The following is a 27,196-nucleotide window of genomic DNA, read 5'->3' as shown; positions in this document are numbered from 1 at the left end:
TAATTTGTGATAATCCATTCAAATCCTTATGACCAAACAATCTGAAAGGCGCTCTTAATGAAAAATACACAATTAAGTGATTCTCTGCATGTTGTGTATGATTCCAGCTTGGGTATGATTAAAGCGCATTATGTCATATAAAGCTTTGGTGTTACAATTGTTGGAAATTAAGTAGTGTTTTTAATCGATTTTCAGTGCGTTGATTTCAAACGAGGAATCCTGTCTGTTGTTGATATTGACTTAGTTTTACATTCATTGTAAGTGACACTGCAATGTGATCTATTTTATATCAAAGATGCTGTGAATCAATCAAGCAAAAAGAAGAAAAATAGAACGGGTATGGCTATCTATGCTCAAAGCGGTCCGATGTACGTATCGGCAAAATTCGATATGCTTTTCAAATAAATTTTGATTGAGACATTTTGTGCGTGGATTTCGAAATGCCTTTCATTAGTGTCCAATTGTTGCTGGAGTTTAGTGCTGGATCAATATTTATCAGACGGAGGGTGGGATGTGCCGCAGGGATAGATTTGCATGAAAGGAAGAGGGAATTGACAAGAAACGTTAGAACCTACAAGCCTACTAATACAATTAGTTCTATTTATATTTTGATATCACCGTGAATTTTATATATTCCATAAGTACATTAATGAGGCTGTGTCGGGGGTCGGACGGGGAGGTGTGCTGTGTCGAACAAGAGGGTAGGAGAGGTAGTTTACTTAAAGCAGTTTGGCATATTCAATCGAAGTTAACTAATGTGGCTATTCATTTTTAGATGATTTTTGTGTGTTTATCGGAAAACTATTATTACTTGAATACTTAAACTAAAATAGCAGGCACAAATGAAGTGTGTAGGCCTATACACTGCGGAAAATTGTCAGTAGCCAAATGGACGTAAATCTCTGTTAAAACCAACGCACTGAGACACACACATCATTTACACTCCGAGAAGAATTGCTCCGTGCCAGTGCTCACGATACTGGTGTCATTGAACATTGTAAATTGATATGTGGAGACATTCTTTACACAAATTTGTCTTATGATTTTACATTCCAAATATCTTCCTATATAGAGGTAAAAATGCGGTGGATGACGAATTTCTAGATGAATAAAAGTTAGGGCACCCTCTGATATCATGACCTCATTAAAATAGTATACAAAACCACACTGCTTTTCAACATTTTTGTAACAGACTACTGGCGCATCCTGTGGTCAGAGAGAATATAAGGATTTGGTAACACTAAGGAGAAACAAGTAATTTTCTGAATGTTGAAGATTTCATAGCTCCAAGAGTTTATCAGCAACAATTGATTGCAGAGCATTTTTCTCGTTCTCGTTAACATTCACCTTCAGGCAACGTAATAACGTCAGAAACCGTGATTGAGAATGAACAACTCAGAATAGTGGCTAATGAGAACACATTTGAACTTGTCTCAACCCGTCCCAAGGGGGCCACCACAGGATGTGGGGTTGGAGGGTCAACAATATCATCCAAAATCAGGGGCATCCCGGATACCAGAGAGTTAATGAAGTCATTCAAGAAACTTGTTACATTTACATTACTGACAGTGAAAACTGACGTTTCCAAGAAAAATTGACTCGAATTAAGAACTAGTTTCAAATCTACATGTACACCTGCAGTAAAATGAACTTGCTGAAATTACCGGGTTGGAGGGTCAACAATATCATCCAAAATCAGGGGCATCCCGGATACCAGAGAGCTAATGAAGTTATTCAAGAAACTTGTTTAATCCAAGCATGCATTTAAAGAAATTTATATTACTGACAGTGACAATTGAAGTTTCCAAGAAAAATTTGCTCGAATTAAGATACAGTTTCAAACCTACATGTACATTGTACACCTGCAGTAAAATTAGCTTGCTGAAATTACCGCCACTGTTCACTAAAACGGTGTTTGAAACCAACCCACGCCAAAATTGAGATGTAAAATCGATAACATATTCACTTATTTTCCCAATAAAGACTTTTTATAGAAGAACATAAGAGTCGAAGTCCCCCGTAATAGTCCGGCCTCTACCTGTACAGTGTGTGTACAAAGAATTAACTTCTTCGTGACATTAGCTTGGTTCTGTTTGAGTAGTGAATAATTCAATGCACACCAAGAAATCAATGGCGCACTATGTTCAGCAGATTTAACGGCGCGTCATTTGGATCATCCCTGCCACACCTCAGAGGGTAATTTCGAGGAATATGTGGTCACTTTTGGCGGGTAATATTAATGGGCCTCTCTGGGTGCGCAGAGAGTAATTTAATTGGTTCATGAGTAATTAAAAACGAATGGAGAGGCCAGCGAGGATGTGAGCCGTCTGGTCGATATCAATATTCAGTTACTTATCGACCAGAAACACTCAGGATCTGTTTTCATAATCATTGCTTAATAGAGATAACACAAATATTGTTTTGAAAAAAAAAGGCTTATATTGCGCAGTACTATAAATTCCACATTAACGGGGTTTATCGCGTCTTTCACAGGTGGAAAACTAACACTAAAACTCAATTCTCTTGGGTATATTAATGAAGACGATGACTTTGAAGTGTTATAGAATCATGCCAAAGCATGCGCTCTGTGATTAAGTAGGTATTTGTTTTTTTAAGAACAAACGGTCGTTATTGGGGTAAAGAAGTGGAAAGGGTCAAATTATGAGATTCCCTTGCGTTATGGACATTATTTCCCATTTTGAAGTTATGGTCTATACCAATAAAGTATCGACCAAAGATATAATCACTTCTTGTAAATCTACATTCCGTTAATACACCCACTTACATTCCTTGCACTTTCACTTCACATGGAAATTAAACATTTGTGCTGGGGGTGTTAGTTTCTTTGCGCATTTAAAATGCTAGCGTGGTTCTAAATCATAGTTATAAGGTCTTACTATTTTGATTTTAAGATAAATTTAGACAGCAGAAATTCGTTCCAAGTTTTCTCCTAAACGGTTCACTAACTGGGTTGGGACCCTTTTAGTGCATTCTGCCAGGGGCCTTTTTGGGTGTTACAAAATTTGCCAAAGAACCTTCGAACGATTTGGTAACATCTTGACTGATAGAGAATGCCTTTTTAATAAGTTATAGACCGGATATTAGCGCCATAACATGACATAAAATGAGTACTGTCGACCGACTTATGAGCTGAGAGTATGCCTACTGGCAGTGCTGTCTAATTTCTTGTTTTTTAAGAAGCGCGTTTCCAATTTCAAGGTTGCACAGCGGGGAAGCAGGCTTTGGATCTCTTGTTAACGCTATCTCGTTGATGCAAATGTTTATTGGTGTAAGGTGCAAAAGTGACGCAGCTCGAGTATCGCAAATACAAAATAAAAACTAGCAATACCTCACTACAATTAACAAGACTCTAGAGTAGACTTCCCTTCAGCAGGGGCCATCCCACGCCAGGATAAGGATTCGATACGTTCTTTTTGCTACACCCTAAGTAAATTCATATCACTGATTTTTTTCAGATGATTTAATCTTGAAGTCCTGTTGACAGATAGGCGATAAGACTGAGTTTTGCCTCTCTTCACTTTGCTGTCGGGGAAAGATGCTGATCCACTTAATTTGGTTTGGATTCTTTTGATTTTTTTGATAAAGGATATGGGTTAAGGTGTTCCCTGCCCGACCTTTCGGTAGTCGTTTTTATGTAGTATTGTGGTCAGACGCTGTCGATCGATATTTAAGATGTGTCCGTCCGACGGAACTTGTAGAGCATTGCAGTAGTTGAGAACAGGCGGTCACATCACATCCAATTTAGAGCAAGATATCTGGTTCTCTCAACCTTAGCAATCCCTGACATTTGCAACACGTTCAGTAATTTTTTAAAACATACCAAAAGAGACACCTGTTGATGAGGTATACTTCTGCAGCTGTTTGACCTTCTCTGTGATGGAAAAAAAATGCCCGAAGCTTACAGATGTTCGATGTCTAAAAAAACCGGTATGCGTACCATTTCAACTGCACTCCACCTTTGCTTTTACAATGATGAGAACTATGGCGGTCTGTGAAGAGAAATGCGAGATGAGATTTCTGTTTTCATTAAAAATATCTTTTTATGCACTTTACTAAAAAAAGGTTACAGATATAAGTTCAAAATTGGATGGCGAAAAGCTCAGCTTTGATTCTCGGCACCTTCAAGATGACAAAAATTATAAATAAATAAATAATTAATTAATTAATTAATTAATTAAATAAATAAATAAATAAAATAGAAAAAAAATAAAATAAAAAGTAAACAAAACAAAGAAAGAAAGAAATTCAACCCAACGTGCTGGCAATGACCGAAAAAAAAAGATGCATTTATTAATTTTCATATCTTTCGCAGGAGCACCACTATCCTATTGTCGGAGACATTTAATAATTCATGGAAGATGTCTATAATTTCAAGTCATAACTTTTATTATTCTCCATAATACATTGTGTCAATTTTGAAGAGGCTGAGTAAGGCTTGTGTACCTGTCGCATTAAGAAGCCAGTGATAAGAAGTGCATGAAGCCATTGGCTGGAGTATGTACTAAAAGTGTGTAATATTGAATAGAGAGTCAGAATGTACCTGAGCAGGCAACGAGTTCACATTAAACGATTGAAACTGGTCATTTTTGTCAGTGTGGATTTCCTCTGTAGCGTCTAGACGTAAAGATTTCGACCGCGAATCTGGAAGGCTATATACTAAAGCGTTATCCTAACTAAAGTATCCAACGGTGTCCGCATTTCGAGCTCAAGTCTAAATTACGTTTATATCTAAAATTGCGTGGTTCCGGACACTATGTTGATAACGCACCGACTGTATGTCCCTTTACATATTCAGTCTCTGCCTCCGATTAGTTACCATGCTTTTCTAGAGTAAAGCAGCGCTAATGAACACTCAAACCTTGCAGTATTCAGTGATGCTATGGACAGGGCAGTATTACACGCAATGTGAGATTTGAAATGCCCCAGTTTGGCCTGACAAAAACTTAAAGAATACAACTTTTAATTTCGGATATTGCCAAATAAGCCCAACAAACATTCACACACTAGGATATCAGAATAATAAAAAAAAGGTAAATGAAAAACAAGTTAAAGTTGTAAATCTTGTTGCACTGAGATTCAATCGCAACTGGCACAATCACATTCCTCCAGGAAGTTGATTGCGGTAGGTGTGATGTGCAGTCGTGTCATTCATCTTCAAACAAATAGATTTAATTATGATTTCCTTCTTAGAAAGATAACTAGATGTCCTTACAATTCGACTGCATTCTTTTTCAGGATTGACGTAAGTTTAAATCCTGTTTTTCATTCGAGTGTTTATGGAAGGTACCGGCTAATTAACCCCCTCCTCTAATAAATATAAAAGGAAAATTCCCATATGTAAATCACTCATGACGGCAATCTGAAGTGGGTCTATCTACCCATAATGCCCTTTGTGTCTGACGATCGCCCATATTAATCCCAACACCAAAGGTGTTAAAGGTGTGAAATAATTATCCAAGGAGAGGATATTATATGTACCTGTGCTTGTTATACACATAACTTGTCATTTTTCATTTAAACCAATCCTCCGCCGTGAAAAGCACATAACTGGAATGGTTATCGTTTTTCTAATTTTGAATAAATTTTAGGTTTAATGATTGAAATCTTTACTTTAAAAATAAAACTGCAGCATATTATTTTTCAGAGTGTACTCTAGTGAACAGCGCGATTTTTAATTCCTGTATTTAGTGCGAAATAAAAAAAAACACTTACAAATTAAAATGTTCGTTTTAAATCTGTATTCTTTAAAAGTATCATTTTGCAATCATGGGATATTACACTCGTTTTAAGTATCAAAATTTAAACAATGCACCAATAGTCAAATATTAAATTATGTCCGCTGTTAAAATGTAAGGACGCAATTTGAAAGTGAAAAAAGTCTTAAGTATGTAAATTCAAGTACATTTGTGTTTAAACAAGACAGAAGAGTCAATTAGCGCTAGGGAATTCGCGATAATGCCAAGAAATGAGTAATATTCCCTTCTTTCAACCCATTAAATAAAGTCGTTGTGCGTTGATAAGACTAACAGTGTATTTAGAATAAGGCACAGACTACGATAAAAATAAGGTACAAATAATACACGAACTAAAAGAAAACTATTTCAAATTAAAGGATTGCTGGGTACACAAGAAATGTCAACTCATTTACATGGTAAAATGGTAAATTTCAAGAAAATTTGCCCGGATTCTTTAAATCTGTGCACTTGAATATTAAATAAACGTGACAAAATTGAAACAAAACATTTGTTTTAACTTCTTTCGCTTTTCTATACAGTTACAATTATTTCCAATATATATTCCTTGCAAATAAATTAAAAGAGACGCAAATTTTAAAATATTACTTCAAAAAACAGTAAAAGTTATTATCAGTCGTGAAAACAAAAATATCGGAGGTACATGTTTACAAACATTACTAACAATTGTGAAGAATAACTTTAAATGTATCGAATACTGATGACAAAAATGGTTAAATCAATGAATAAACAAATATAAATAAGCCATAAAAGCTATACCACTTGGACCGATATTCATTTGACCTATTTCGTTTTCATAAATTGCTTTGTATCGCTTAAAAATGAGGAAATCATGGATAAAGCAATCATGGCTAGTTACGTTTCCCCTGATTCTCCGACACATTTCACTTTCGTTATTGTGTTAACATACAAACTAAATGTGAGTGCTTCTATATCAATTTTGGTATATACCAGTATCTGACAAAAGTCGACTGAAATTCGAAGGTCATAACCAAGACACTATATCAGTTTTTTTCCTCAATGGGCTGTGTTCATACTCTCAAGTAAATAAGAAACCGTCTCTTACATTCCTTAAACATCTGAACTATGACACGGTCCGCTTTTCACTTCCAGACGTAATAGCTGATTGGTCATCATTTAGGCGTTTTGAATTATCCACGTTCTGTTTCGTTTCGCGTCTCCCAAGGCCAGAGAACAACATTTGGTTTGAAAGGCGCCTTTTCCCTAATCCAGAAAACAGCATCGAAGAATCCATACGACGTTTTCCAAGGCCAGAAAATAACATGCTAGAATCTAACCGCCTCTTCCCCAGTCCTGTGAGCAATAGCTTGGAATAGCCTCTTTTGCCTAATCCGGAGAACAGCATACTGGAATCGAGACGCCTTTTTCCCAACCCTGTCAGAAGCATTTTGGACAACCGACGCTTACCGACGCCCGAAAACAACATGGAGCGGTCGATTCCTCTCTTATCAAACTCGCCCTGGGCGGCGTCATCCTGTCGTCTGCCGAGTCCGGTCAGCAACATTTTTGTGCTGTACCGTTTTTCATTCATGTTATCGTCATCGTCATATATATAATCATAGGGTATTTTAAGTCGATCATCTTCAGCTGTGTCAACACTATTTATATTGCCGTCATCCGAGGCATTTTTCTGGCTCTCGGCGCGGTCCATGGCGTCGGCGAGCTCGTTAAATATTGCAGTATGGTCTACGTCTTCGTCTTCGTCTTCGTCGTGGGGTCGTTTTCCAAGACCAGCCAGAAGCATTTGGGAGTCCATCACTCTCTTAGGGTCAGACCTTTTGCCCATTCCCGTGAAAAGCATGTTTCGGTCAAATCCGCGTTTCCCAACCCCTGAGAAAAGCATGCTTCTGTCCATACCGCGTTTGGTGAAATCCCGTTTCCCCATTCCGGAGAACAGCATTGCCCGGTCTATGCCTCTCTTTTTGGCGGTGATCTTCTGTTTTGAACCGTCGACTCCTTGATCTTCAGATAACACCGAATCATCAGCCGCGCGTTTTGAGACATCTTTTTCTAATGATGGGACGGCGGCAGTGCTGCGACGACGGCGTTTCTTCCCCAGTCCGCCGAACCTCAGTGCGTTGTCCAAATCTCGCTCTTGTAGGTCATAATCTTGGATGTCGTCTTCTGAAAAGTTTGGATTCAAATCGAATTCGTCTTCTTCGGGCATCAAAGCGTAGGGGTGACTGTTGAGGAGAGCGCTTCTTTTGCCTATACCCATGAGAATCATCTTCGGGTCTTGACGGCGTTCTATTCCGGCGGCAACGCCATCATCTAGATTCGACAACAGAAAGTCATGATCAGCACGCTTGCCAAGTCCCTGAATTAGCATGGCACGGTCCATGGGCCGTTTCCCAATCCCAGTAAAGAGCATGTTTCGGTCCATTCTTTTACCAATCCCAGCCAGCAACATGCCCCTACTCATACGTCTTTTCGAAAATGTGTAAGGATTTGGTCCGAAGTCTGTTACATACAAACCGTTTCTTTTCCCAAGCCCCTGGAAGAGCACGTGCTTGTCGAGGCCGTTTCGTTTCCCAAGTCCCATCAAAAGCATGTTTCTGTCCATGCGTTTTTCTGCGAACGCTTGCTGCCTGTCGGCCCCATTGGTTCCCCGAATAAGTAAATCTGGGCTCACGTAGTCAGCTGCCGTTAACACTGGCACGACACACAGAGTAACTATAAGTCTAAAAAGTGGTGACCAACTCGTTCTTTGTTCCATGTTCTGTAATAAATAAAAAAGAATGGAACATAAACTAAAATATAACGATTAGACCGCTCTCTCGCTCGCTTTCGCTCTCTTGAAGTCTCTAGCAAAATGAATGAAAAATCTCGGAGTGTTCACTCTATATGACAGGAACAGAAGCACGTGGGAACATGGCAACCGTCCATCTCATTAGCGCTCGATCTAGCATTCGCTGATTTACATTTACCAGGATATTGGTCGGTGACGTACGCCCAGTAGGCGACAAGCAGATAGGGTGATTTTAATTCATATTATTTTCGCGCTTTCTCTACATGTACATGTCTTTGCTATTGACTACTTCGTTCATATTTTAAAGTGATAGCTATCGTTGTTAAAAAAAAAAATAGAAACGAAAAAATGTTAATATATAATATTAACAATACGGCAGTTAACTTAATGGACTCGCATTTATACGTATATACGAATTATAGTGAACTGGTGGTACAATTTAGTCATCAGTTATGCACATATTACAAACGGCAATAATCATTGCTATACACCTTGGTACACGCTATACGAACTGTAAATGAAAAACAAGATATGTTGGTTTTTCATAAAGCAATCAGCGCCTATAATACCCATAGAGAACATAACGTTGTTAATAGAGCTCTAATGAAAAAATGTATCTTCTGGCGTCCTCGGACGCAGAATTAATTTTTGATACACAATATTAATAACTCTAAGGCACCTGCCGGCTTGATGGAGTGGTAGCAACAATATAACAATGTGAGAAAATAAGGCTTTGTTCAGCAAGTTAGACTAAAGTACTCATTGACATTGCATATAAAACAATTAGTAGGCAGCGATGTAAAGAAGACCGCAACGTTTTAAATAACTCATCCCCCTAGAAATGGAAAAATTTGAGCACCAGGAACAGGATATGTTTCTAGGCGTTTTTAATCAAGAAAGGTTATCAAATTAGTTGTCTTTATAGACAGGGGATGTAATTATAAAATGTATCCAAAGGCAAAGTGCTTTACCTTGATTTAATTTCTTAAGTGATCAAATTTTCTTTCGGTTCTAAAAAGCATGCTTCCTGTTATGCAAAACTATGACCAGACTCTTTGAACGAAAAATGAACTTTGTTATTATGATTCATTTTATACAAACAATTGTAAGGTTTAGAATGCAACATTTTATAGCACGCCAAGCAAACATAGATAAGTATTTACAACTTTGACAGCCTAGCAATCTGTAAGTGTATCAATTCTGCGGTGAAAAAAGTTAATTGAACGTTCACTCAGAATCAGTCAGGTTAAATTGTTCGCAATAAATCAAACAGAACAAGAGGCTCCATACATGACTTTTCAGGACAACGAAAGCTTTGGTCTTGGAAATCTCCGTCGAATTCCATTGATATACATAGGGAAAAAAACAACAAAATGTACACATTAAAACAGTGTCGGTTAATTTAAGCTGAACCATTTACGGGGAGAAGAGAGTCCTGTGCGTTATCGATCTCGTACATGTTTGATTAATGTTTCCCGGGCCCACAGCCATTGTCCTCCGCTCTCCTGTACATTAAGAAGAATATCAAAAGGTAGTCAATTACCATGATGAAATCCTTCTGTGGAAAATGCATATTCATCCTACGATAGGTGTGATTACTACCTTATAAGTAGGCATTTCATTAAGAAAAAAGGATCCTGAATAGCACTTCAAGGCGTGCACGACTTGGGCGGATTACTCGCCTCGTGGCCAAACGCTCGTTGGCGTGGGCGGATGAACGTAGGAAGTGAGAAAACACGGTGAAGACTTCAACAGTTATCAAGACATGCTCAAGTTGTAAAATGAGATTGGTTCAAGACTAAATTGCGCCATCAGACGACCAAATAAAACCTGGATGAAATATTAAATGCTGTTTTTTCCCCGGTGAGTCTTGGTACATGTATGACGTCTTTTTTTCACAGGCATATATCGTATGGTGGGTGGAGACGTGACCATGCTGCTCAAACTGTCTATATTCTTTGTAGACTTATAAAAAAAGATAATGTTTTCAAAGATGAAAATTTTCATGATATTTGCTGTACACGATTAGGAAAAAAGGACGCCAAAAATTGAGGTTTTAGTAAAGAACAGTTAGTAAAGAACAGCAAAGTCGGGCACCGCGAAAAGGTCTTCTTTTAATGATATCTATTATTCTATTGCTGAAGTATCGGCGTATTTTACGACCAATATATAAAGATTTAATTATTGGTAGAAATGATGACTTTTGACAATAGTTGACAAATTCCCCACGGCAATTTGAGAGCAAAACACCTGGAAACTATTCGACAAACATCTTAAGACTCATTATTTTGATTGTGATTAAGTTTCCATGGGTTTTCAGCGCAATACTCGATGACACCCCCTCAAATAAATAAATAAATAAATAAATAAATAAATAAATAAATACTGTAAATAGATAAACAAGTGGAAAAACTTATGGAGAAAACAGATGCTATCAGGACTATTGGGCAGGTGGCATGTCCTTTTTAAATTCCTTTCGTATGACTTCAAATGTTTTCATATTTATTCGTCTCCTTCTTTGAAAAATCTCTCCCTTTCCCTTCCTTTAGGCTTAATTAAGACCACAGCGTCACCTTATGTCATTATCAACACACCTTGGCATCCTCATCCTCAGGCGTCAGCAATTTTCGCGTAGATTAATGAATTTCCACAAAGATCTTTCATGTTAATTTTCTTCTTAACATTCCACTTAGAATATATCAAAGCTATTCGTGAAAATATGATGGTATTGGATGCTGTAATACATATTAACGAAACCTTTAAGTTACTTTCTCGGTCGCTTGAAACGGAAACGGCAAAAGTTCACATACAATGTGCATCAAATTAATTTTCTCGGATTCCGCAATTTTCTGGGAGTGAGTTGGTCTTGAACCTTTGACAGTCCACACGGCTATCTTAATTTTATTCAAGACATCCCACTGCTTACGGCTTTCATTGCCACGCAAGTAGCGGATGGGTCAGCATTTCCTTTATCACTCATGTAATAAAGCTAACACCTCGATTCTCAAAGGTTATCAGCTGTCGACAAATAACGACTTTAGCTTCATCGAGTTCATGACTGTGTGCCAAATTTTCCTTTAATGTAAAAACTGATTCCAGCCAGCCGAATTATTGCACCATATGAATGATTAGAAGTTTATCAACTCCCTTTAATTCACTGAGTGTCAAAATCGGTAGAGTGGCCTGTGTTAGCTACATCAGTCAAATGCCAAAGGTGTTTTTATCTAGTTTAACTAAATTGGATTTGGTGGAAAAAATCCCGGTGACTATCACAAATTTGCAGCCTGCTCCTATGGGGAGAGATACAAAGGCTAATTTAGATAGGATACGTGTATGGCTAAGTAACTTGAAGTGTTTTACAGCACTGGCGTATTATGCTCACGGCTCCAATTCTCCCCGCGCAACGTCGCGTGAGCCAGGTTTTAGGCAATAATGGGATATAAATCAAAAGAAATGATTGTTGATGGTGACTGAGATTTCTTCGCTCGCAAGTTAATCAGATGACACGTTGTCATCAATTAACTACATAGTACACAGATACGTAAAGCGATAACTTGGCTGCGATAAGTGTTATTAAATTGTTGCTTTGTATCGGACTTGCAGAAGTCTCAATAATAAATATAATAACTGTCATGATACCGTACAATTTTATCGGAGAGAACATACAAGCTGTATATCATTGATTTTTCCCTTATAAAAACTACGTAAAACGGGGTTACACAGAAGCATATTTACATCTACAAAAACTGATTCGTCAAAAGATTAATTAGAAAAAAATAAGAGATATGTATTCACGGCTCACCACCCAATATTAAGAAATCATGTAATATGCAACTAACAGTAAAAAGCATTCAAAGAGCGTACACCTCCGCCAAGGTAGCTTATTTCTCATTATTACCAATTATCTATTAAATAGCTTCCAAATTAATTAACCCATTTATTTAACTGAATTAATTATTAATTTTACTTATAAAAAAAAGCTAAATTCGTATAACTTTTAAAATTAGTTAATTACCTCATTAATTAATTAATCAATCCTCACCAAATCTGAGCTGTCCCGAAAATTTCATTCAAATCCCTAAATAACGTTTTGCATAATGTTGCTAACAGATCACGTTATTTATCAATGTATCACCAAAATCCTACCGTTTGTTACCAAGTCCCTCCTCGACAGTTTCAAAAAAATTTAATGAATAAATAAATAAATCCATCAAAAATCTTTGGATTCCGTTGCTAACAGACAGACAAATAGTTGACTAATATTTAACAATAATCTGAATCAATGAATCGCCATTATCATTGTTTCTTACTTGTCCAATCCTTTTTTTTATAATGTTGCTATAACCTCATTTCTAGGCATCTGATTGCAAGGTTTGATTGGTCGATAAACGATCAGAAAAGTGACACTGTATTCGTGCCTCTACTTTGAGAGGGCCCATTATGGAAACGAAAACACACTGTAAAAATAAATTATAGCGAAAGAGTGATGTACCAGTAGTTCTAATTACTTAATATGATTAAAATTAAAATTTGACAGAAATCAAGAAGGCATACTATCGGTTTTGATCTTCATCCGTCAGTCATTTGTTGATTACTGCGAAGTAAATTCATAATTTACGGGCCTATCTGCCAAATACATGTATGCCAAATACATGTATCAGGACTGCCAAATATTTAGGTTTCACATTTTTACTTTTCTTGGCAATTAATCAGTCGAAAAGCGATATGCGCGGCAACACGCGGCAACAGGTGCTGTTAAACAAGGTTTAGTTTATTTGTTTGATGATACCCCATGCATTTTTTCATTCTACAGGTTACACATAGCAGTAATAACTAACTGCGTTCCTCCAATTTCCAGTGGAGTGAACGCCCAGTGTCCGCCGCCTGCTCCTGATGCTGTGTCATTAACAGCTGCAATAACTGTGTATTACTTCACCGCAACGCATCTTGCAACCACAGAAAAACGAACCCCGATAAACAGTTTTTGAACCTTTAATATAGATGATAAACAGTTTGGTTCACACCTAGCCCCAGATTGATGTCACACAACATACTTAAGTATCACCTAAGGATATTGAAGGTATTGATGAAAGCATATTCCGCCACATTAAGTAAAAAAAATATGTGGTGGCTTTTCTATCTACACGTATTTGAAAAATACATATTTTGAATAAATTGTATATGTATTCCTTTGCACACTTTTTAACTTCATCAAAAACTAAACATTGATACATCTAAATTTTTTGAGATATCGTATTAACTTTTAGAAGTCATATATATATATATATATATGAGCTTGCTCTGGACCAAATCTTTTAGTGGGCAAAATGGATGAAATAGCTCAAAAGTTATTTAGTTAAGGCAAGGCACTGTAGCTATTTTCAAAGAAAAAATAACAAAGGGCGATTTAAATGAGTATCAAGATTGCCATATAATGCCAACTACTCTTTTTGCTTGGTCAGAAAATATTCAGTGACTATAATTCCCGCATATGATAGGCTTGAATGTGTGTGTGACGGTCGCTAATGACAGGCAAACCCCGCGTAAATTGAACCGCAATGGGAGTGGGAGTCCACTTATTGCCCATTATTTAGAAATACGGGATTGGACATCAGATCCAAACAGTGTTGGCTACATAATGGTCGTTTTTACTCATACCTATAACTATCTGAGACAGTGTTATTTTTTTACGCCTTCATACAAATTGAACTGGTTTCGTTTTACACGCATATTGTACGCACTGTGAAAGCCGTTTTTTTTTTTTATCGAGTTGTTTGATCTCTCATCTACTGTCACTACACTGTTTTACCGCTGTTTTTCCTGTCAAGCACCGTGTACACAAAACGAAGATGCAGCTCGCTTACGTTGTTTCTTTTCTGGAAAAGACTACTGTGGTGTTTGAAGGTAGAGTTTTATTTACTAAAAAACACACTAACATTACTTGAGAAAACAGAGTGAAGTAAGCTTTGGACATACTTCTTTCATATTCGAGCCACCACAACGCGTATATTAGGGGAAAAAATCGTTCAATTTCATAGCACTTTCCACCACTTGTAACGGTTGGCCTGTAGGCGGTTCTTTACTAAAATAGTTGTATAAGGCACGGTTAGGAGTATTATTGTATGATGCTTTGATTAGATAAATCATTCTATTACGTCAGCATGGATTTTTGTAACATTTTATGCATAATACATGAAATTGACGCCAATGATAATCACCGTATGAAATTACAGTGAGGCGGTAAATGGTCTCATCCGCCACGACTTTGTTTGCGTAAAGAGATAGTTCTAAATACTCATTTATGGAACAAACAGCCAGTATCGCTTTATCGATCGGATGCCATCTGAATTGGACACGCCTGTATGGAAAAAGTACCCGTTCAGTTCTTCCATTCAGTCAACAACAGATTATTGGTTGTGTTTTCATTATTCTGGCAATACGCACGTCCACAAGACACTATGATTGGTAAGATTGTTAATTCTGAACACGAGACCATGAAACGCTCGGCGCATCGCTGTCACAGTGACATGATTAATGAGACGCGCGGGACGCGTCCTGGACACCCCTCGCTTACTGCGATCAATGATTTAACACACCAGTTACTAAACTCCATTTACGTTATCATGGTTTTTACAAACAGCACGGTTCTTTTTTTGGGAAAAACAAGGTGGTAATTTTATGTGCGTCACCATTTAATGTCTGTTTGCTGGTGCAGTTGAGATTTGCTGATTTTCTCGCATTTGGACCGATTCAAAATGTGCGTGTAATAACATCAATGCAAAGCACACTATGTGAGTAAGCTAGGGTTGGTCATGTTTTTCACCTCGAGACACCACTAAGTGGATACACAGATGATCTGAGCTTTTTATAATCAAGTCCTCAAATCAGAGTTGTTCCTGAGTATTTTCTGGTTCCACACGCATATAAAGTGTCCGACATTTATCTGATTTACACTCATTGAGACAAAAATCGACGTTTCAACAAACTTCATATTATGATATAATTTTACAAAACACTTTGAGCATATAACAGACTTTGCTTTGAATTCTTTCTACGCTCTTATATCCAAAGCGAACCCAATCACTATCTCTGTGTTTATATTTGGATTTGAGCCTCACTTAGGTGGGACTCCAATTCGCATTTCGTCGGAGCAAAATATTGTCACTGGGTAACATAACGCTTAAAATGAAAAATTTGAATTAGAAAACCCCTCTTCTATATACCGAGTACTTTCTAACCCCATGCACTTTATAGGTTCACCGGATGATCGTCTTCGCATTTAACTTGTGAAGTCATGTTTCATTTTTGAGGCGTGACAATTAGTTATGGAAATTTGGACATTGATAGCTAATGATAATTAAGCAAAAACAATGACCTGCCTCCTGCATCACGTTATGGCCTACATAGTAAGGTGAAGATATTTGCTGCATGTCGTAAATTATCTGTATAACCAATCTCATGTAATCCAGCATTTAGGCATGATAATTTCACGTATTGTCCATGCAATTAGCTTTGTTCAGTAAGTAAAGTAATGCTGACCATATATGGTAAAATGCACACGGCACTTATCTATTTGCACACGGTACGCTATTCATTATAGTATTTACATATGTGAAATTTATTGAAAAGTTAGCCAAGTGCCAAAAAGCTCAAGTGCTGAAACGGAGGATCAGCTACTCGTGAGAGAGGTGACAACTGGGTCGAAGTTAGCACTTAGAAATCTTGTAAGCTGCACTTCAGAAATAAAATAAAATATATTCCGAGAAATGACTCCTTTCATCAATAGTTACGAAGCAAAAACGCCGTAACAATATTAATCGGCATCTCGTTCAACAATGGTAATATACCTGTACCTACATGTATATATTTGAACCTCCGAGGTGACATAACTCAGCCCTCTAAGTCCTCATCATCGAGGTGTCAGATGAGTTTGGACATCAAGTTGACCTATTGGACTAGTTGGACTATTTGCCTGTTTCTAGAATCAAGTCTCAATCAATTTGTTGTTTGACACCTTGACTAGTTTTGTTGACAGCTGGCATTTTCCGCGAAAAATTATAACATCCCATATTAATTCGTTAACACCCCTTCCACGTCTTAATTAATTTACAAATTCTCAAGGCAATAATTGAACATTTACCAGTAGTTCGTAAACATACACACCAGTGAACACAACAAAACGTCCCAGTGAATCGTAAGATTTCGTATAGAAATCAATGGGTCCTCTTGAAATCACGACTGGGTTGCATATCACGGTTTACCGTTTTGCACAATAATGAAAACCCTGATGTAGTCTTTTAAAAGATTCTGTCGGCTTCAAGAGCAAACCTAGGAGGAAATATTCTGCACTAAGATAAAAACGTTGATTGAGGCTTTGTTAAAGACTTCTGTTAAATGCATGGGAGGCATTATTTGATCTAGTATGTGGATTAAAATTACTTCTGAATGGTTTTTTTCGCTGGCATTCACATTTTAACACCAAAAAATAATGCATAAACTGTGCCCTTCACACCAAAACTCTTTTTAAAATTGGATTTGAACCGAAACTCTGTTTTACACCGAACCATCTTTTTTTAAATTTTAGAATTGTGGAACTAAAATTATGGCCCACTCATGTAAAGTTGATAACATATTATAGCATGTAATATCGATTACCACGAGCTTACTTCTTGTACTTTTAAAAATATGAGTCCAAGGGAAATATTTGGGGTAAAAATACTGTACCCGTCTCTATGCTTACAATAAATTTAAAGAAGCTTTCATCAGAAATACTTTTGTGACTGTTTTACACCCGATTCCAATACTATCAGTGCAAAGTTTGGATGTACAATTGTCTTTCTTTGATTGAAGAAAGCATAATAAATACATACATTGAAATAAGAAAAAATCGCCGTGAATGCATGAGAAAAGAATTATGGATTCGAACAACGGACTTGGCCGAGGCACTGCCCGAGGCTCTATCTTTACAACCACCACTAACATGGGTCGCTGGCTTACAAGGGCATCCAACTGAATTAAGACGGCTCTGAGGATTGCATTTGGTCACTGAATCACTCTCATATAAACAATTTCATATCTTTACGTCTACCTGCCACGAAAAGACATATTTTTGAAAAAAATCTTCGTCAACGTCCCTCCGATTTTATTGGGTATCACTGGCAATTTAACATTCTTTTTATTGTTATCAATATTTCATTCAATGGCCGACAATCATAGGACTGCTTGTCAGTACATCAGTTTTTTTGTTCTTTGGTGTAATTGTTATTAACAGTTAGATGACGAACAGTAGGTATGGTGACCGGGAAAGACTTAAGTGGGCCTTTATTGATTCCGTGCAGGGAGTTTTGAGAAGACGACTAAAGTGGTTTACCTTACGCCGCATTTACCTTCCTTTAAAATATGAAACAAAGCTTATAACCAAGCTATAACAAATGTCTTATGTCTAAAATCCATTAATAATAAGAAAATGCGTTTTGCATCACCATTAACAACGTTCGCATGTGCCTTTATCAATCATACACACGACTGGTTGGTGGAAAAAACATAAAGAATCAAACAAAATGTCTTACATAAATGTTTGTTGGTTTATATTAGTTGGCGACTCTGTGGTTGCTCTAATCACGACATCAAGATACACACATATTGGAGAGGACGAAATGAGAAAAAAAACTTCTGACAGCTTACGAAGACAGTCAGACTGGCCCCCGGCACCCAATAACGGAGATGGATAACCGTTGCAAGACCTCCCATTTCACAAGTCTTGATGAATTCTGCGTTAACGAAAGGAAAATTCACCACTGGAGGCCAATTTCCTAGCAGTAGGAACAATTATAAACCAATATGCCAGTATCGTTTCAATTACACACGAAGCGCACAGCATAATTATTGTTGGAGACAGCGTATCTGCATATAATTGAGGCCGGAATAGAAATTATGTAAGGTTTTGATTGTGCTTTGCCGATGTTGACAAAAGCGCGTCGAATTGTCACCACACTATGAAATAAAAATATGCAAATGGTCGTGACAAAATTTTTTTGAGAACACTGAGCGCCTGCGACGGCAAAAATCTCCATTTTTTTACCACATTTTTTTACCACATTTCAGTATGTATCTCATACTCTTGTTTTCACATACATTCGCATGCGTTCTACCGTGGTAATTGTTCTATAAGCAAATTACATCCGCTCGGAAATGTACAAAACTGAACAAGCTTCTTTATGGCAAGAGCAAATTTAGTACATTGTTACATTATGCTGATCAATCAAACTTCAAACGAACCTTTATTCCTCTAAAAATTCACAACAGAAAATATATCTGATCAGGCGGCATTTTGACTAGACGAAACGTGTTGAATTAAATATGGCAATCTTTTGTCTTTCTATTTGAGCAGATATGGCTCAAAGCGCAAACAAATTACGACCATGGATGTGAATTTATTACTTTGAATAGGATCAGAACGCTGACTTTGAGCAAAGTAGAATAAGTGTATGGAAAGAGTAAAAGAGATTCTGACCTTTGTTGCCACCATTTTTCATACAGTAGCAGTACAAAGCTTTCACTGAAAGCTTGAGCCGAAGCATTTTCACTGCGCCTAGCACGTGTTTGTATGGGGATCAATTCCCAGGAGTTGAATGGGATTAATATAATTTGTAATGAATTTATAAATCAGAGTGACCTTTATTAGCTTCTTCTATCGAACACGCACATGCAATCCCAGCTTTAACTTGAATCATTTACTTGAGTTATTACATGTGAGCAGATTGAATTATACTTGGTTACGCGCTGGAGATTTTTAATCATCCGCGCCTAGAAGCGCAGTGCCGGGCCGGTGGTGACTCCCCAGTTGTCACGGTGGGCGACACGCCTCCAAAGCTAGCGTTTCTGACAGGCATTAAGCGTTCAATACGTTGGTTGAATATTTTTTAAATACAAATTAAAAGTACAAAGTATTTTCTTTCTTAATATGCAAAAATTGAACTACTCATGCAAATCGCCAAAGATAAAGCACAATAAGTTATACTTAAAAAGGCCATTTCATTTTGAGACGCTTGGATAGCTTGGGCGCAGATTAACTGCAGTGCCGAGAGACCTCGTCCTAGTCAATAGGTAATTAGAGAAAACATTTTACCAATCTGCGTGCACACAACGATAGCTGTCTCAGACGGTGTCGTAGATGTGGCTAACAAATATCTCCCAGAGCAAATGCCTCTAGTGACAAGACCAAATGGCGGAGAGTGGTCTTCAACTACAAGAGCCTGGTTAAAAAAATATGGTTTTCGTCTTTTTGGGCTTAAATCTTGGACGACTATGGGTGCTTTCCCAGAGATTTAGATAGATCTAAAGATTAAGTTTTAGATCGACCTAACTCCCTGGGGGCTACGCTAAATTGCAGTCAGCCGAGCGGGCACCATAGTTAAATACCCCCTTACAGTTTTTAGTAGGCGGGACAGACGCTTAAACCGGCCAAGCTGACAGTAATCTAGTGAGACTCCCCACAGGGATAGATCGATCTAAAAATCTATGGAAATGGGGTGTAAGACTCAGTTGCCAAAATTGCGTTTCCAAAACAAGTAAAAAGACCGAACACTATTTTTTATTTATTATTTCGTTCTTTCAGTAAAATCACTTGGGTAAATTATGGTCGTTTTGACGACTTTTTAACTCAGGGTTACAGTTGCCATTTAAGACGCATGTACTGAGGGCCAATAAGTTTTAAAAGGTTCAGGACTAATAACCAATAGTCAATTGTCCGATTTTGGTGGGAAACATTTGAGATAGTCTTAAATGGTGCTTTTGGCACTGTGATGTCATACGAGACTAGAAAACTTGCGAGAATCTGCGTGAAGTGGGGCTAACTTTTCAGAGATATCGCCACAGACAGCAATACAAAAGTGACAAGCAATGCCGTTGCGAATTCACACTGTTGCTCAGTAAACTTTTATCACGTAGAGCCTTAGAGAAAACAACATGAAAATATCCGTGGATAATTTTGTCAGCTTTTATTCATTAATTCTGATCCTTTCTTCTAATCCAGCGAAATCTCGTTTGATTTTACGCAAAATCACGTGACTTTGAGCTATCTCGACGATTCCCATCGAATCAGTCAACTACCAGTACTGTTCATTTGTTTCCCTGTGTGCACACTTTAAACTTCCTAATTACTTATATATAAATAACATGCAATAATACTGAAAGCCCAGTTATTTGACTGTCAGTTTAAGATTATAATTGGTTTTATTTATATTGCACGCAAAAGCGAATAAAGAAGTAGGACATGTGCAAGACATAATATATTACTAACCCGGTATTTTTAAGCATCCTACTGCAATTACACACAAGGCAATAAACAAATAAAAGGGAAAACTGCCATTTTTTTATTTTCACAGGAACTGTAGCAAAAGACAGTCACAGTCACAGTTCCGGGAATGCAATAATAAGATACTGGTACCTCAATATAATATTCACATAAAGACGCAGTCCCAAACAGACGTTGAAAATGCTAGAAATGTAGGCTACTTTTCCACATATTCTTTACGAACGCGAAAGACTACCTATACAGACTCAACAACAAACACTATTGATTAAAAAGTTATAGTTTCCCAGACGTGTGGTTTAAATATTGACTGAATTGCACGCAAATGATAAACATAACACGGCCATTTCGGGCCAGTGTGGTTAATTACTTCCACCAGATTTCCCTACACTTGGTTTTACAGGCCGAAAGCGGTAGACTGATACTGGTAGATTACCTGAAGCGTTTAGGGCCCTACTCATCGTCAAATGCATTAAAAACCTAAGCTTTCGAGAAGAGACATAGCTTCACTTCCAAACCACATGAAAGAGGTCCCAGGAGAGAACTTTGTACACAGGTTGTTGGAGCTGCTGTTACGATAACGTGGTAGAGGTGCACTAGGGCTTTGACCTGTATCATACCTATTTAATGTGGGAATAAAACAGATTGTTAAATAAAGCCTGCTATTTTCTGCTCTTTTTTTCATATCACTATTAAAGGTGAGGGGAAGCAAAGATAAATTTATACTAAAGAATCATAAAGCAAAGGACAAAAATACCAATCCCTATTTTAACTAATGATGAGAAATTTTAACTGTTATATCATACGCCCATTCTTTTAACTTATTCGATACACTTTTATCTTGTAACAGCGGCTTAGTTTTAATAAAAACTGAAATGTGAACGACTTATCCTACTGCTTAGTTAGCGGCGCGGTTTTGGATTACCATTATCTAAAACGTGGAACGTATTTTTCAGCTTTAAATTCATTGATAGACTATCATGTTCCAGATGTATATTCACAAATCCTGTTGTAAGCAACCATAAATCATACGAGCTGAATGTTTATGGAAACAGTGTAATGAAAACACCACATTGACTGTTACATGCGAGTGATGATTCACGGAGGACGCATGAAAAAAATGGAAACAATCGACAAAGGCTTGCATCCGACAATTCCATTACCTTCCAATTTGTTTGTCATTTAATGCGATAATTCTTTGAAAACCAATGCGTTTCTTCTGCAATATGCATGCCAGCGATAAGAAGCCAGCGCTCACACAGTGCAAGGCCCATATGTATCGTGACGACCAAGCTGCAGTGGGTGTCGGAAGGCAACATTGGGAAATGTATTCCGTACCGTCACATGAACCTACAGTTACCAAATTACAATCAATCCCATTGATGGAACAACCGGAAAAGGGGGAAAATGAACAACTGACTGAGGTTTTTCAAATTAGCCTTGTCCCTTTATTTGACGACCGAATATCTTGAATAAATAGAGGGTTATCATAGATTTGGTTCGCAAGCCAACCGGGTTTCAGGCCTGATATCCCCCTAGGACACTCAACGCTAAATAAAGCCCGTCTTGTGAGGTTCATGTACTGCAATGCTCTATTAATATAATAGACAGCATAAGCTGGCAATATATATCCAATATTTATCTATTATAGTTATTTGCTCAATACTCAGACCCCCCCCCCCCCCCCAAAAAAAAAAAAAAAGCTTGTACATAAAAGACCTAACGTTATATACGGACACACGCATAAATCGGACCAATAAATGGTCTTGGTTGTCTCCGGCATAGCTACCATCAACTTGTAATTTAGAAATAGTCATCTCTTTATTTGGATGTAGTCATATTCATCATGATTTTCTAAGATATGTAAGACGTCTTTAAAGAAAGCAAGGGAAAAAAACAAATGTTATTCATGGGCTTCCTGTTTAAAAGCATGCACACTACTTTGTTTCAGAATTCAGCTCGTTTAGTCATTCATAACTATGACACATCAGAATGCGAATTGAAAAAAAAAAAGATTAAAACTTAGTCTACAATTTTAATGAGATTAAAATGCAAGCTCAGGCGAGAAGGGTTTGATGGCGATAGAGTGTCATACATTAGCTTTCAAAACTGCTTAACGGTTTAAAGACAATTTCAATCAATGAAAAGGGGTGTCTTTGACATTAAAAAAAAAGAACGTACCAAAAGGGTGATTAATTTTCAATGTGTATTCAAGCCAATAACTCACCACTGGTATATTTTACCATTTCAGTCTCAGTGTAGTTAATCTTAAACTCCATATGCTATAATGTTCATACTTATTCATGTTATTAACACTGGTGAAGACAAGAAAATGTCACAGCGTTCACACGTGTTGCACGTGGGCCTATAGCTGATGGACACGGCGCTCTTTAATAACTTAATATTTTAGTTGGCCAAGAAATTGAAGCTACGGTATATTTTGCCCCTTTTTGAACAACCATGTTCACGATTAAACTGGGCACAATTATAATTTTAATTTTGTATTTTCAGACACAGTGTAAGATGTACTTTATCATACATAATACATGTAGGAGTGCACCAGCCAAGGTGAGAAGTGGATTGTTGGACACTTAATTATGTCTTATGGCATGTATGGCTTTGACTTAAAGATAATGAAATGAAATGAAATGAATTTTTTGCATTTGGCCAACCACCATGATCATGAATGCTATATCCACTCCACCTTATTTTTATCTGATTTCTGTTTGTTACAGGTCCACGTGTACATGAAAACGAAAAAAGGTGTTTCAAGTAGTTTTGTTAGTGGGTAATTAGGGCTGCAAAGAGATATCATATCTAACTTTACTTCAGAAGGATCATGCACAAAATAAGCGATTGCTTTTCCCCAAAATAATTTTTATTTATTAAATCCTAGCTACCGGTAATTACCTTAGTCTTTTTTTTTTTTTTTTGGCCACAAAAACGGCAAAAAGCGGGAACCCCTGTAACGCGCGATCATTCTCATAATCTAGAGGAGAGGGGGCGACTGTGACGAGCATTCGAGAACACGACAAAACCAATCGTCTGTCGTGTATATCTTTTGAGATTTTGAAATTCCTGAATTCTAAACTGTATAATATTATTCCTGTAGCATGGCTCTCTGCACTTGATGAGTTTCTATGACAAAATACCTGACACAGAAAACGTTTAGAGTGGCGAAGGGCGCTTCCTGAGTGAAGTACCAGCGACGGAGGGGAACAAAAACACGTTCCATCTTGTATCATTTATGCCAAAGCAGGGAATAGATATAATTCCCTGGCCAAAGTAACAAAATAAATTAATTAATTACATTATCCATTGCCACCGATGTTTAATTTCATAAATTATATACAAAGCAAGAGTGTGCAACATAAAGCAGTATTTTAATTCGAGTCAAATCAACCTTTCGTCAATTCACAGCACTCAAATAGGAACAGATTTACCCGTTTTATTTCATAGGAAAACCTAACTTAACGACAGAACATCACAATATCGGAGCAAGGGGCATTACACGCTCTCGGAGCGTCAATCACTACGCTCACTGGTAGTTTCTAGGCAAACAAAAGTCATCAAACTTAACGTTGGTCCAAACTGTTCATAATTGTTAGCACGATTTAAATATCACCTAATTGAAGGCTTTGATTTATCCTTAGCAACATAATACTTTGAAAATTTATTTATCATAACAGCATACAAGTTTTAATTTGATTTAATAAACATAAATACAGTGGTGATAGAAACCAATATCACCGTTTCAGGTAACGCAAATGACTCGGTTTCTTATTTGCCTAATTACAAACGGAAAAAGGCATCCTTAAATGATATGGTATCTTCGAGAAACATGCCAATCTTAAGATGCATTTACATTATTGACAACATATTACCCAGACTTCACAGAACAAGACACTGAGCGTCATGCGAACCCTTCCGTTTCAAAACAGTATACGTAGTTTGCCTACAACAGCCATCGCGGGGGATGTAAAACGGTCAAAAATGATGATTTCAAGTAAAAGAACACGGTCTTGTGCCTGTTCTCTGAAGACATGTTACATACATATGTTATCTACAAATGGAAAAGCAAGTATTCATTGTAGATTTCCTGTTTTCAAAACATCTGCAATTGATTTAGCCTTTTATTTTCTGCAAAGAAAACCACGAACATACTGCTCTTTTCTTTCAAAGAATCCCGAATATTCCCTCGTCGACTTCTAGCAAAAAGTAATCTCACTTCTTTGCTGTTTCTTACATAAGATTAACATTTTGCTTAACTTATGTTCAGTAGGCAGCCACAAGAAAGACGTCTCGCGAAGACTGTTAATTACATAGCCATTGCCGATGCTATTCTGCAGTGCTTCGAACAGCTTTGATACCATAAACCACACAAACCAACTCTGGAAACGGGACTACTTTTAAGGAAAGAGCGGATATGACAAGTAATTTTCTAGGTAGGCCGAACAAATATTGCTGTATTTTTAATGACAATTGTGCCACGTGTTTCTGTTTACTTTTTCATAATGCCACGATATAGATTCATTGATCACTTTAAAAAAAGCCAATTAGTACCTCAGCTTGCAATTAATAAACTCACCTAGCAGTGACACGTCCTTCGCTGTATCTGGTAGCCCTCAAGGTCCCCAAATGAATGTCTTTTATGAGATTACCAATCTTAAAACTTGAATCGCAGCTGATGAACGTTTAATGAAGTCCTTGGTACCTTATGCACATTTTAAACTTCTCTCCCTACTGATATAACGGTGACGTACAGTTCAAGAAGCCAATCAGAATTCTCTGGTCTTCACATCATGACTACTGTACATTGCAGAAGACATGCAACGTGAACTGCGTATTATTTAAAGGCGAAGGTTAAAAATATAACAGATATATTACTAAATAGGCTTGATCAGAAAACATTTTCTGTCCTTATTCAAAAACTAAATATTGATCCTGTAACAGAATGCGTTGAACTGTGCGTTGTAACATCAACCACTCCCTATTGCCACAGTCTAGTAGTTAACCAGTCGCGGCTGATGGAGGCCCTTCGCCTGCGCAATCACTTTCCGCGGGGCACGGGGCAAGACGTCTAATTTGTTTTGCTTTACAAACTGTTTAACCTTTTAACATTTTACTTAACCGTTGTAATGGGCACAAGGCACAAACGGTGAAACCACAGCGAAAGGGGTAAAATCACAAATTGTGTGTGTGTGCGCGCACGCACGCGCGTAAATATGCTTTTAAGTGAAATAAGGTTGTCTTGCACAACTATTAGTCACACATCTGCAGGCAAGCATTTAATCAAAGGGTCATTCACCCCCATTTATAGGCCTATATCGGGGGATTACATCACTTTTCATTCGTCAGTAGTCCATACACGAAGTTTTAACTTCACACCATATGAACCACAACGTAGCGAACTTCAGCTGTAAACAGCCAGGTATGTCATGTGCCCTCTACCTTTGCCGCAGTTATTATTCTGTGGACATTTTTTGCAGAGATTAGCCATCTTTTTAACCAGGAACATATCCCTTTATATCTAGAGAAAAATTTATCTGTGGCCCTGGTAGAGGGTATATGTCATGTGCCTGTCGAGGAATAAATTCTCCATCCTAACCAAGCATTTTGCCTTCAGAAGTGCTAAATAGAAAACGGCCAGCAGATGATGGTTAAGATCTTTCCTCTTTGCCCTTCAAGTCCGACATTGTTGGCTTCAGTTACTTCCCAAAAGGGCTTTTCCCCACATTTATGCGATTAGGAAACCTCCCTCCCCCATTCATTCGCTCGTGTCTGGCAGAGTGCTGGTGTCTATTTTTTTTATCCGCCAGGTTTAATCTCAATGATCCATCTCTCACGCAGCCGAGGAAATCCCAATTCCTTGCGCAGACACACACGACCAAAAGCTGTACATCTAAGAAAAATTCTCCATTCAAGGATTACAAGGTGTGTTAACCCTTTATACAGGGGGAAAAAGTAAACTTCTGCAACTTTCCCTCACATTATACGTTACTCTATTTAAAAAAAAGCTGAGAAAAATAAACGCGTTCCAGAGTACTTAATTCGCAATTTTTATAGGACACAAGTAAAATGCTAAATCACTACAATAAGTGAAAACATTGCTATTTAACACCGGATAAACGATTTTTGGTAATTTTTCTCATGTTCTTAAAGAAGTGTTCATAATTTCCAATGAAATTAAAGACATCTGGAAATCTCTCGCTATATACAATTTTTCTAGAAAAATTAGCAATTTCTACTTCTCACTAATTATAGCCCGAGTCGTCTCTGCACTTGACCACAATGTTTTATACCATTCCTAGTAAAAGGGATAACAACTGTTCATTTTTG

General features: G+C 37.4%; 1 protein-coding gene across 1 annotated transcript; it reads right to left on the bottom strand.

Moving 5' to 3' along the window:
* Nucleotides 1–5,744: 5,744 nt before the first annotated feature.
* Nucleotides 5,745–25,622, bottom strand: LOC106154712 (uncharacterized). Its single transcript, XM_087000281.1, has 2 exons — nt 25,446–25,622; nt 5,745–8,514 (listed from the first exon to the last, which is right to left on the bottom strand). Exon 2 carries the CDS (start codon nt 8,509–8,511, stop codon nt 6,859–6,861), a length of 1,653 nt encoding a protein of 550 aa, XP_086856407.1. The 5' UTR covers nt 8,512–8,514; nt 25,446–25,622; the 3' UTR covers nt 5,745–6,858.
* Nucleotides 25,623–27,196: the final 1,574 nt, after the last annotated feature.

The sequence above is a fragment of the Lingula anatina genome, chromosome 1, assembly GCF_051362555.1.
Source record: "Lingula anatina isolate TDL-2025a chromosome 1, LinAna3.0, whole genome shotgun sequence".
NCBI classification, from domain to species: Eukaryota; Metazoa; Brachiopoda; class Lingulata; order Lingulida; family Lingulidae; genus Lingula; species Lingula anatina.
Note: the sequence above shows the minus strand (reverse complement) of the source record. Positions and strands in the feature narration are given on the sequence as shown.